Source organism: Cheilinus undulatus, linkage group 15 (genome assembly GCF_018320785.1).
Source record: "Cheilinus undulatus linkage group 15, ASM1832078v1, whole genome shotgun sequence".
Classification (NCBI taxonomy): Eukaryota; Metazoa; Chordata; class Actinopteri; order Labriformes; family Labridae; genus Cheilinus; species Cheilinus undulatus.
The window spans coordinates 26,860,679-26,874,200 of record NC_054879.1 but is presented as its reverse complement, the minus strand read 5'-3'; the positions used below and the strand labels follow the sequence as shown (position 1 = coordinate 26,874,200).

The 13,522-nt window shown below is 38.9% G+C and overlaps 1 protein-coding gene across 3 annotated transcripts in view; it reads right to left on the bottom strand.

Annotated features, from left to right (window-relative positions):
- man1a2 (mannosidase, alpha, class 1A, member 2) overlaps positions 1-13,522 on the bottom strand; it is a 219,426-nt gene that overhangs the window by 47,770 nt on the left and 158,134 nt on the right. For all 3 annotated transcript variants that reach the window (XM_041806736.1, XM_041806737.1, XM_041806738.1), the window contains exon 7: positions 1,508-1,602. In XM_041806736.1, the coding sequence (XP_041662670.1) occupies positions 1,508-1,602 (95 nt within the window). The remainder of the gene's footprint in view (positions 1-1,507; positions 1,603-13,522) is intronic.

Here is a 13,522-nt window from a genome sequence, read left to right as displayed (position 1 = left end):
AACAAGATAAACTTGTCTTGGGTTCTTCACCCATGTTACTGCCATAAATAGACAACATTCAACATAAATGGCACGTCAAACCCTTAAAACACTGTGTCCTGATCATCTGTGTCTATTATAAAATGCAGTGGCACTTTCTCCACAGTGTGTTGGTCAAAAGGGAGATGAAGTAAACTAGGAAGCAGCTGCTCACTACAAAATTAAAAACAAGAGGGCCGTCAGCGATAAAACTCAATCCTAAAAAATAACCTGCAAACATGCATCAAAAAATCCAAAAACAATGAGCTACAAAGGCTAGCGACCAATTATCTTGCAGGGTGATGCTGCACTTTTATTCAGTTTCATTGTTTAACTAATGGAAAAGTCAACTGTTGGCAGTGTGAAATGGAGGGGGACACAAAGAGAGCACATTAAAACAATTTCCCACTTTCATCCCAGGTAGGTGAAATGAGAGAAAAAACAGCAGTAGAAACGAACGACTGAGTTGTTTCATTTATTGAAATTGATGAGAATCCTTTCTGGTTGAAGTGCAGGATCATGTTAAACAGCCTGAGGTCAGGAATCATGCAATAATAAGAATGATGAAGGTGTGAAGTGTCCTACTCTCACAAGACAGTGTCTACACATCATACACGTGTACAATGGACACCTGAGTGGGCCGTCGGTCACTGTGTGGGTATTTTATTATGCTCTTAGGACTGGTGGAGAGTTTTGTAGTTTAAGGAAAACAAAAAAAATATTCTGTTCCCAAACAAAATACTTTACATCTTTTTGAGTCATTACTGCAGGGAAGAAACAAAATTAAGAGTTTATCTGTACAAGTTTAGGACTAAATACTTTACAATATAAATTTTCATGGTGAATCAGTTCAAAACAAGTTAACAGAAACTGTACTGGGTTTAGTTGACTAGTCTAAAGTTAAGTACTGTAAAACCAAGAATATAAGTTACCCAATCTGTAAGCTGTTTTTGGACTCTCCTGAAGGCGAAAGAGATTTAAGTTGTCCTTCGTGATGATTTCCTATACTGGCATATGCACTCACCAGCCACTTTATTAGTTACACCCGTTCAATTGCTTGTTAGCACAAATCGCTAATCAGCCAATCACATGGCGGGAACACAATGCATTTAGGCATGTAGACGACATTCAAGTGGTAGGGTCAGAATTTGGCGTACACAAAGCATGGATTTGATATGAATTGTTGCATTGTAACTGTTGTATTCTAAAAGGACAAACGTATTTAGAAAAATCAAAGAAAAAGGACTTTTTCAAGTTATTCTAAAAAAAATAATGGACACTTGAATGTGCATGATGTGTTGACAAAGTTGACAAAAATCTTCCAAAATGAAAAAAATGACTTAACGTGACAGTATTTGTGCAAGGACCAACTGATTCACCACAAGCCGCTCATTCAAGTATGTTTATTTTTGAGGTATATCCCACTTTATATTCCTATCAGGTCATCTTCTTTATAGAGGAGGCGGTTTTAAGCAGTAGAGTCACTAACCTCTTCAGGTTGACCATGGCCCAGGGGATTCCTGTGGGGGTGTTAAAGGCAGGAAGAAGCTTCTCAGCGAGCTGGACTGCCTTCAGCTTGAAAACCTGGAGAGACAAAGAAAAACAGAGGGTTAACTTTGAGATTGATTTATTTTATTACCCCTTACAATCCTGTTCTCTTGGACTATTCTGCAGTTTACTTTTCCTACTTAATATTCTTCTCTAAGAGCTGACAGGTACGAGCATAAATCTGCCAACAACAAAAAACAAATGCAGGATGAGGGGAATAAAACAGAGTGAGATGTCAGGAGACAAACTATTGCTAAATGACGGCCACTAAAGTGTCAGAGCTCAGCAGATTTATGGAGCAGTCTGGCATGATAATATATGCAAAACCTCCTTTCAGACTGTGCTGAATGATATGAAACGTTTCACTGAGACATCTAAAAGAAAAGCTCGGAGGTCAAACTACAGCGATGGAACCGTGTGAGACGCAAAAGTACAAAGTAAGACCTGGATTTCTATTTGCGTATTTGTAGTCTTATTTATAAGAAGTGATAAAGAAAAATGGATGTGTGTTTGCTTTCAGATTTCACCAGTTTCAGGCTTGTGTGACAGTTCTTTTCTTCATATGCCAATCAAAGAGATAAAAGTTGATTTATTCTATACTAAAGTCACTCTGCATAGAAGCATATGCTCTGAACTAAAAATGTAACTGTGTAAGAATCACAGCAAACAGCCAGTAATCTCACCAATCACAAGACGCAGCAAATGGCAAAAACACTGCAGTCTAGTCCATCCATTCTGGCTCACAGCTTTGATTACAGTAGCCCATTATTTTTGCTGATGAACACAGGACCAGTTTCTAACAAGTTCCATCACATGAGGGCATCTTTCAGACCTTGTGCAATGAGTTCTCCTGTGTGATCAGCTCGTTTGGGGGCACAAAATTTTTAAGTCCTAGTGGCCGATGTAATGTACTGAAGGCTAAGATAAGGCTCACAGGTTCTGCCACAGATCACAGAGAAGTGGATCATATTTGTGAGCTGCTGGGCCACCTTTTCTCTTGCTGACATGTACAACTCTGGCAGGGAGTTTTCAGAAAAATCATTGTGCCCAAGTAGATCATCCTTTGGGTTTTTACAAGATTGTTTTTTTTTAACAACACTTGCTAAGGTCATGTCATTGGCAATGCATTGCCGTAATACTGCTGCCGTAATCTAGGCACAATATTCCAGCAAACTTAACAGAATACTATGTTTTGTTTGACTTATTCCTTTTGAAATCTGCATCACTGCCAGATGACAGATCCAGAACTGTTTTTCTTCAGAACCAAACTGTCCATCTCCATCTCAAACTACAGTCTCTAACTTGCCTTGGCAGTTTGTTTACTTTCTCCACTCTTGCGCCTCCCTCTCTTCCTGATACGAAGTGGAGGAGAGTTTTAGTGGATGGGCAGTGGAGTGTGCTATCTGCTGTGAGAGAGGCTGAGGAGATGGGGAAGTGAAACTCCAGACAGAAATGCATGCTGAAAGCGTAAAATTTCAACATAATATATACTAATCGGTTGCGATATAATCATTCTGTACATCTCACAAGGCAAAAGCATGGATACATCAGGTATATTATTTTGCCCAGCCCTACTCAATCTACGTAGCACAGTGGTGGGTAAATAAAAGTACCTAACAGAGTGATATGTGACAGACAGCAGCTTAGTCTCAGTCCCGTCATCAGCAGCACTCCTTTCCAATAAGCACCTCATCATCTGTTTGTATCGGTGTAGTGTAAAGCACAGTAATAAGGTGAAACATGTGGTCTGTCCTCTCCATGTTTAATGTCTGTAATAAGTACAGCAACATGAATCCAGAGCAGCGTTTCCACTATACTTTTTTGTCCCGGGTCAAAATGACCGGCGGTCCTCAAGAATTTCGGCCACTTAGAACAACTACCGGACATTTGCTTTAATATTATTTTGCTGTATTAACAGCAGGAAAACGCATAAATCTGGTATTCTGTGATACATCGATACATACAAGTCTGCGCTAAATGGGAGAGAGGACACATTTTTATTTCCAGACCTGACCCAAAACTGAGACAGACACCAAGCCGACAGTAAACCTGAGTAATTATTACCCTGTTATTACAGACACATGATTAGACCCTGGAACCAACTGCACAAAGACTTTCTCTTATTTTTCTTTGTGTAAGTGGTTTTAAGTATCAAAATAAAGGCTGCACGCTTTTCCTTACACACGCAGTCAGTTACACAATATACGCCCACGTTAAACTCATAAACAACAAGTTAGCTTCACATTAGCACTGGTAGCCTGTTAGCACACTGGCTGCTATCATAATTTAGCAGCTTACAACAGCCAAATACCATCCTCCACCTACAACAATGAAGCATCCAAACATAACTCCCCAGTGCTCCACATTTCAAAAGAAAAATGAGTCTTACCGTCAGCTGCTAATATCAGTCCTCATGATTTTATAACTGTAGCATCTGCTAAACCAGTAAATCCAACCATCCTGGTTTATTTGGACTAGTCCCAAAAAGACAAAAGCTCCACAGCAGATAGTCCAGTCCGGTCCTCCTCTCATTAACGGCTTATCAAAGACTACTTCTACTAATTAGCCAGCGTAGGCCTCTCTCTCTCTGCTGCTGCATCGGTGTTTACAACAGTTCCCTTTGTTTCAGCCTCATCATTTCTGGCAGCAATGACACACTCAAAATCCCTCCATACCACTGATGATATTAAGCCTTTTGTTAACCAGGAAAACCTCACTGAGACTAAAATTCTATTGTAAGCTCTGGTGAAACTTTCCCACTTTCCCTGCATAGTCCCCAGGAATACTGAGCATGCACAGAGAGATAGGCTTGCTTTGATGTCATCGTGCATACATAATTAGCCATGTGCTTGCTGTCTGAGGAGATAAACAACCCGAGCACCAGGAGAGAAGGTGTAAGATTAGGCAACTTTTAGTTAACGCATTCTCGCAACATATCTTCTAGGTTTCACAAAATATAATATGCAAGTATTCAGTATTTACTTATCTGGTTATTTGCATGTTTTCTGCCAGAATAATTTCAGATTTCAAACTAACATGTCCATCAAAAACCTATTAAACAATTCAAAAGCTCATTTCAACACATGTAGATCTGAGAGATGAATATGTTTTTGCATGTTTTAGGCACTGATTTGTTTCCTCCCTCCTCTACAATGCTGTACACCATAATACATTTACTTACAAGTTTAGTCCATTTAAGCTGAACGTTAATCAAAGGGACACCTCTGGAGAGTGTTACAAGCCCACAAAAATATGTTGCCTTGCAAAGGTGTCAGTTTTATGTCCAAACAACACATGAAAGCGGATTTAAAAAATCCAATTACACACAGCATGAACTGAAAGCCTTAACGCAAGTACAGCAGACAAACACAGCAGGACACGGGCTGCAAGAGCTGCATTTAGGGGTTTTGACAGTTGACAAGCAAAGAACAGCCAGGCTGATTAGAAACTCGGCATTTAAGAACCAACCAAGTTAATCCTTAGACAACTACAACAAAAATAGAAGCAAATATTTAACTATTTACATGGAGGACAGCTGCTCTGGGTACACAAACATGGTTTTACTCTGTAAAAAAGAGATCCATGTTTAATGGCTAATTTACAAAGAGATGGGGACCTTTTGTTAAAAACATGGACTACCTTTTATTCGGCCGGCTGTGTGACTTTTTAACATGCAAACCAAAATGAAATGCACAAGAAAGATGGCTTGCAAACCTTTGGAGCTGGAAACCTAAAAATATAAATAATAAAGAATAACTTAGCAGTGATTTCTGAGGTAGTGGTGATGAACTCTTGTGCCCAAACTCTTAGGAACAACAAAGCAGGCAGCATAGCAGATGTTTAATCTCATTAATAATAATAGTAATAACAGAAGTTCTAAGAAATCAATATTAGGAACTTTCTTGTATTCACTGAAAAATTGCCATGATTTTGTTCTTAATATTTCAGAACAGAGTTTCTGCCAATGTTTTGGTGCAGTTTCAACACTGTGAATAGTCTTTATTATATTATTTAAGGACTCACTCCTTTGAAATGCCTCTAACATGTAAAATGAATATAGTTTTTTAAAAGCTTTGGCTCTTTTTCAATAAAATCAATGATTGAAATAGCAAAGACTGTTTACTTTTAAAACACTGTACCAAAAAAAGAAAAAAAAAACACTCTGAAAACTATGACAACTTTAGCTGTAACAATCTAAACTTGTCAGAGAAACCCTAGAAAAACACTCAGAATCATTCAGCTTTCCCTTGTCATTGCCTGACATTTAGAAATGTTCTTACTTTCTGATTAATATTTTACCACTGAGGGATACAAGTAAAAACTTCTACAAGTCTCAGACAGCAGTCAGCCACAGAGAGAAGCACTACAGAGGGAAACCCTCAGACTGACGCTGATTCATCAACACAGTCTGTCAGAGCTGAGCAGTTTTAGAGAGAGACCACACCTTTGGAAACCCCTGCTGTCTCCCGAATATGAGGGAGCAATAACACATGCTGCTGTTTGCAGAATACTTAATCAGCACGAGGGACGTCTTACATGAGAATTGGAGGTCAAACTGTGAAGTTAAACATGGAATGAATACAAACGTAGAGGGTAGGGCAGGAATAATACAGATGAACTGATGCTGAGATATACTTGCACACAAGAAGATATGAAGTCATGGGGGATAAGAGTGGAACAAAAGGACAGAATATGTAAAACTGGGTGATGATAAAATGCATGGTATGGAGAAAGTATTTATCTATTTGAAATGTTGACAACAGTAGAGTGGCCAATAGACGTCTCAGTGGACCTGCTAAGCAAAATGCTTCAGCGTGCCTCTGCCTGCAGGATAAGCTCATTCTTTCCTGAAAATTAACACCCTAAGATTACCTACATTCATGCAGAGAGTCTGGCAGTATGTCGCTGCATATCCTCTGAGCATTTCACACTGTGTGCTGATGACTAAGTTAGGCTTCACAGGTGAAACAGTGAGAGCAACACTTGTCTAAAGTGTCCTAATGCTCTGTAGTCATAAAAACCGAGTAAGAAAAACATCCAAACTCATTAATTCAAGTCTTTATTCCCTCTCATCCCCTCTGCAGCTTTAACAACAAAAACACATTTCCTGTTCCTCAAAAAGGCGCATGTTTTTTTCCTGAGATCAGCCTGTTCTTTCAGCCCTCTCTGTAGATGAAAGCAGAGGAAGATGATGATTATCATGAACCGTAGAGTTTTATCTGCGCAGGCAGCACCGTCTCCTCTGATGGCTCGTTTAGATCGTGTCCCTGCTCGATGACATCAGTGGCGAGATTGGTAATAAAATGCAGCTGAGTCTGTAAGGAGCCCCAGCAGACAAACGGGCCAAGAACCAGTGGAGGGGTTTATGATGACTGAGCATGTGAGCACACAGAACATGCACTTAAACATGAGTGGTTCCATAGACAGTCATAAAAAAGCCCTCTTTAAACCTCTGTTATCATCACTCTTAGGTAGATTCAGATATTTTGGGTCATTTTTTAAATGTCACAGTTTGATACATGCTGTACAAATGGTTTCTACATTTTGTGAATGAAATAGTATTTTCATTCATGGATTTTATCGCTGTAAATTGTTGTCAACACATATTGGACATGCCAGACTCACCAGCTTGCCAACTGTGCCAGAAGAGGGGCACGCTCAAGCACATCCTAAGGGCCTATCCAAAGGGGTTGGCTGAATGGTGGTATTGGTGGCAACACGACCAGGTCCTTCAGTCATTGGCAAATTCAATCCTCACCACAATCAGTAACAGCAAAGACCAGCCCGCCCTCAAACAGTACATCCCCTTCTTCAGAGGAAGAAGGCACACCATCTGACTCACAACTCTGGAGGACTCCTCCCCACACATCGCAGTTAGCGTCTTCATGCAGACCTAGGAAAGCAACTCAAGCTCCTGGACCACATTGCTGCCACAAGACTCCTCCCGAAGTGCTGATAACATCAGAGTCAATGAAACAGGTGGCAATGTGGGAAATCACAGTTCCTCAGGAAAACAGGATTGAGGAGACCATTGAGCAGAAAAGAGAAAAGTATGCAGAGCTTGTGGCCAATTGCTGGAGAAAGGGCTGGAGAACCTGCTGTAACTCAATACTGCAGGCACTCTAACTCCTTGGGGTGAGAGGAGCCACCAAGAACATTCTGGAGGATGAAGAAAAGGCCTCCAGGTGGCTGTGGATTCAGAGTAGGCTGCGCCACTTGGATACAAGTCTGGGAAGTCACCCAGGGAGAGGGTATCTGCTGATTCAAGATCCGAAACACCCTGTGACCCTGGGTTCAAGCACTGATGAAAAGTCCAAGCAGCACCAAGAGGCTTATTCTAGAACCACATTGATAGCTGGCATATTTCTGTATAAGCTGTAATATTCTGTGAATAAGCTACACTTTGAATACAGTATCTATGTTGTAATCCAAAAAGTCATGGCTTATATAATGGGGTGGCTTAAATACCACTACAAAAATGCTAAAACATTCGATGTCATTACCCCAAGTCCATGCAGCTGCTCCTGTAACTCGCCACATGAGACCCAATACGGTAAAGAATTATCAAGTTGATTTTGTATTGCAAACGGTAGTTTCATAGTCCATAACAGCAGGATTTTATGTCACTTTTTAACTGCTTTGCTTCCTTTTCAGGTCATAATCATGCATTTAGGATTAATAGGAAGCACATACATCATTAGTGTTATTGTTACTGTTTAGTGCTGGTGTGACTGGAAAAGCTACATACAAGCTATGTAACAAGGTAGGGATGACAATGTCGTCTTAGGACCCTGAAAAGTTCTTCTTTACTTTCCAACCTGCAGACTTATTATTAATTCACCTATTGAAATACATGTCACATGTAGTCTGGGCAGTATTTATGTTTGTATATTACAAATCAAAGGCTAAAACGAGTGTATCCTGTTAGGTCAACCTAGGTCTAGTACCTAAATGTTGCATATAAATACACCCATTTTTTGCAAGTTGGTCAGTATGCAGGAGTTTTCTTTGCTGGACACCTTGCCCTTCGACACACCTGTCCTAAGAAATAGATGTCTAAAGCAATTCTTCCATTGTAAACTTTTTAAAATACAAAATAAGATAAAAACGATGATCTAAAGATTTTTCAGTAGAATTCTAGATAGTTATAATAATGTGATCACAAAACCATAATATCAGCAGGTTCAAACTGGTTGGCTCTGTGTCAGGTGTTATTTCAGTCCAACATAACAAGGTTAAAGATATTTTTTAAGGTTCAAAAAGCTTTTTAAGTTTATTTAGAACACCAGGGTCTTAAGCTGAGGATGCTGACACTGATTAAGTTGATGCAGAGCTAATGTGCAAGTGCAGGTTCAGGGGATAACATCAAAGTTTTATTTTTGACTTTTTTTTTTTTTTTACAATTAAACATGGGTCTGCATTGTTTTATTTCCTGCAAAGAACTTCAGTACTAAAATGGCACTAACTGTCTGGTTAGATGTTCCTTTTGAAGTTTACTATTTGTTTGAAAGTGATTACAAAAACAGCACCATCAAATGTTGACTCTTCATTCGAGAAACTTTCCTGGCTGTTTCTGCGCTGGAAAAACTTTTAATTCAAAACCTCTTCTTTAATAGATATGCATCAATTCAATTTAATTTTTCTCCAACTATGAAATCAAAAGCATTTTAGTTTGAAGACCAAAGACTCAGCTGGGAGTTTTTGCATAAGTCTAAATAAATTACACCCTGTCAGAAAATGGATTAGCTAGAAAAATGTATACTTTTAAACTAATAAAACTGACATAAATTAAAAATGTGGAGAGTAAAAGTGCCTCATTGGACTTACACAAGGAGGAATATTGCTTAAATATGTCTTATGCAGCTTTAAATCTCAGATTATCTTTGCAGCTATAGGTCTGAATAGAAATAGTTTAATCATTCTATAACATCAACACATCAGACAAAGACTTAGATCAAATGGAGCTGTGAGAGATTTGGTGAGAAGCATTTCTGAGATCATATCCTTATTCAGCAATCCTCCCACTGGATGAAAGTTCTCATCTGTAACCATTGTATACTCTAATTTACAATGGTGACCATGACAAGTCACAGCAGGAAGGCAAGCCTGTTATTTACTTATATATCCTGCTGGAATAGTAGGATAAGACTGGGAAACTCAGAGCTTAGATATAAAAGTCCTTTGAGGGGGAGAAAGGCCCAAACAGTTTGTTGTCTGCTGTCTCTTAACATGTTTCTATCTCTCCCTCTACAAGTCTGACAGCTTTAGTGTTTGACATTATAAAATGTATCACAGTACACTATCAGACTGATCAATGATGAATCTACACTCTCTGACAACAAAAACACACAAGTCAAGATTTGACACACACTACTGGCAAGGCTCTGCTGTAAAGGTGGTCTCTGTGTAAACTCAGAGCTGAAAGCAATAAACCTAGAGAAGTCTCATTCAGTCTTGTTATTAGAAAGTCATTACTCTACAATATGTACTTAAGGGATTCTATTTTTCAATACTAATAGGCATGTGAAACACTAATGGATTAAAACATGGTCTCCACAGAGCATGAATGAGCCTTTTATGTGATTTCAAATAAATTCAATTGAATCACAGCTTATTATTTAATATAGGGCTGAAAAGATTCCTCAAATTATTCGGGTGGTTCGAATCAAAAAATTCCTCGGAGCAAATTATCTGCCTCGAGGCTTCGCTTAAATCAGTCATGTAACCATTATACGCCCATACTGTAGCCTGGACATTGCGCCATGTGTTGGACTGCGAGCTGTGTTTCGCACGGATGGCTGTATGTGTGGCACAATGTACTGGTTTTCGCTGTTGCTGTAAAGCAACATCCTTGATACGAGGCATGAAAATCACGAAGGAAGAGAAGTTGATGCAGTGATACTTACAGGCACGCATCCTGCGTTTTTACGCAGCCACTGCCTGCGGCTGGCAGATATGGCACTATGCCGGAACCTACGCAGATCTCCGAGTTGATCTTGCCTGCATGACTCACTGGAGTGAGACAGCACTTAGTTTGTGTCTTCTGGGACTATGGGAGACTTATGGGAATTTCATAAACTTCTGGTTTATTGGCCCGATGGGTTCACGGAACACCGTCAGGCGTCACGATTCAAGTCCTGTTTTGGGGCTTTACCTCTCTCCCTTTCTACCACAAGCGCACGTCATACATTTAATTATAAATTATTTAAAACTCAGTGCACTGACGTCTTGATTGCAGCATATTTTTCAAAAAGTGTCAGCATCCCAAATAATTGTATAGGACTTATATTGATAATAAATTGACACCAATTAAATAGAAACACACTATTGCCACAGATATTGACTGAGACAAAACAGGTCAAAGTTCATCATCATATAGTCGGGATTCAACAGGTCACAGAAGCAGCTTTATCCCTTAAAATGTGTTCTTCATGTTAGTGGATGGTCTTAAAGGTCATATTTTTATGGTGGATGAATTCACAAACAAAAATGTGCAAAAATTAAAAGTGAACACACTTTGAAAAATTGACCATATTCCTGTAATCTAAAGGTTCACCTTTCAGACATCATCCGACCACTGTGTGAATGATGGAGCTTTGTTGTTGCTATAATGTGAAATATTACACGCATGTATAAAGTAGAGGATGTTAAAATGATTGTGTCCCTTTACTTTAATGACAAATTGGAAAATAAAAATAAACTACAATAGAAGAAATAAAGTGTTAGCACCCAAAATTTCCTGGGAGAGGATCCTTAAAACCCCAAACATGGCATAATCTAATGTCATTATTTAACTTCCTTTCCTTGTAACGTTAAGAAATGCAAGCTGTCATCAGAACTTCATTGCACTTTGTAAAATATATTTTCTTTAAAGAATAATACCAATTTTTAATATAAAAGTAGTTCATTTAAGTGACCCAGCTTCTTTTCTCATTTGTCTAGTCCTACTTCTCTTGAAAAAGTCCAAGTGACTGATTTAAAATCGTCAGAAGTATCGATAGAGTACTCAACTAAAAAAGAATCTATTACTGCAGCCCTAATTTAATGAGATAATTTCAATTTAATTTCCAGTATTTGCTATGAATCTGATATTCCTTACTCTTCTCTATGTGCTATCAATCTCCTACTGTTTCATCCATTCCATTCCTCCTGTTTCTACTCATCACTCTTTCCTGTACTCATCCATTTCCTCCCCTCGTCGATTAGCATCCTCTCCCTTTCACTTCTCTTTTTATAACTCCCTCTTCTAGGATTAGCGATGGCCTGAAGCGGCTGCTCAGTGTGTTTCGATGGGCTAAATTCCCAGACAGCAGATTGAGAGTATGGCAGGGCTGGGTGAGGAGGTCAGAGGGGGACATGTGCCGGTTGTGTGGCCCTTATGGTGCAGGGTGACGTTTACATTGTATGGGTGAGAGGTTTGACTGGGACCAGACTGCCCAGTCTAAAAATGCATGCTATAGCCCTGAGAGGAGCTTTGGATAAAATCGTCTGCCAAATGGTACATCAATGTTAGGTCCCAGGGACAGGGAGAGCTGTAATCCGCCACTCAAACACGCCCTAAACTCAGCCAATGATCCAGTTATTACACATGAGGATATAATTTGTAAGCTGTGAGCAGCTGGGAGAGACTGAGAGCGCAGTAAAGCAGCAGGCTGTGACAGATAAGATGGTCTAGACAGAATCACACACAGCAAAGAGTAAAGAACAAAAAGTCACAAAAATGCACAGGAACCAAATTTCAAACTGTGATCTTCTTTAAATCCATACTGCCTGTCAGATGGAGAAACATCTCACCAATGGTGTTATTTTTATATCATGAAAAATGTGAAATTTAATCAAAACTTTCTTTTGTGTGAGCTCGCAAAAGAATCTGAAGAATTTATCTGAAAAACTAAAGCAGTGAAACAAAATGAATCAAAAGGAAACAACACAACACAATCCAATCTGATGTGATAGGGTGCAATTATCGAATGTGATGCAATAGGATATGACGAGACACAACACGACAAGCTACCATACTATACGATACAATTCAACACAATAGGATAAAACATACGATATGATATGGTACGGTACAATGCAATACATTATACAACATGATATGACACCAGATAATCAGATACAGTTCAGTAAAGTGCGATGCAATGCAATGAAAATCACTGCAAAGGGATGTAATGCAAAAAGACATATATGATATGATGTGATGCAATGGGATTCAATGTGAAAGGATATGATATGATACAATAGGGTATTGTGCAATGCAATATGATACAATACCATACGATATGCTTCGATACAATATGATAAGGTATGGTACAATGGATGCAATGTAATATGGTAAAGCACAGTACCATATGGTATTGATTGATGCAATATGGTAAGATAAAATACCAAGCCATTTGATGCCATATAAAAAGATACGGTACAATGCAATGGAATGCAATGTGAAATGAAATGATATGATAAGATATGATATGGTACGGTACATTGTCATAAGATAGGATACCATAGCTACGGTATGATGCAATTTGATATGATACCATACAATACAATATAGTACTGTATAAGATGCATTACAATACATTACATTTGAACACAGCATGATACAGTACAATGCCATGCCATGAAATTTGAGGTGATGTGATATGATTCAATACAATATGATCTGTCACGTTATAGACGGTACTAAACAATATCGTAGGACGCATGATACAATACGGCGCAACTCAATATGATACTATATGAACGATGATACAAAATGCTTTCTACAGTATCACATGGTAGGGCACAATCATAGCACGATTTGATACTAGATGTCAGAAATCAGTATTTTTCAGGATCAAATTGCTAGATTAATATCAGTGACATTTTACTGATCTATAGGGCCAATATAGAGGCTGGATGTATATACCCATTTCTATGCTATTCTGCGTCTACAGTCAGTATATGCTGTGTC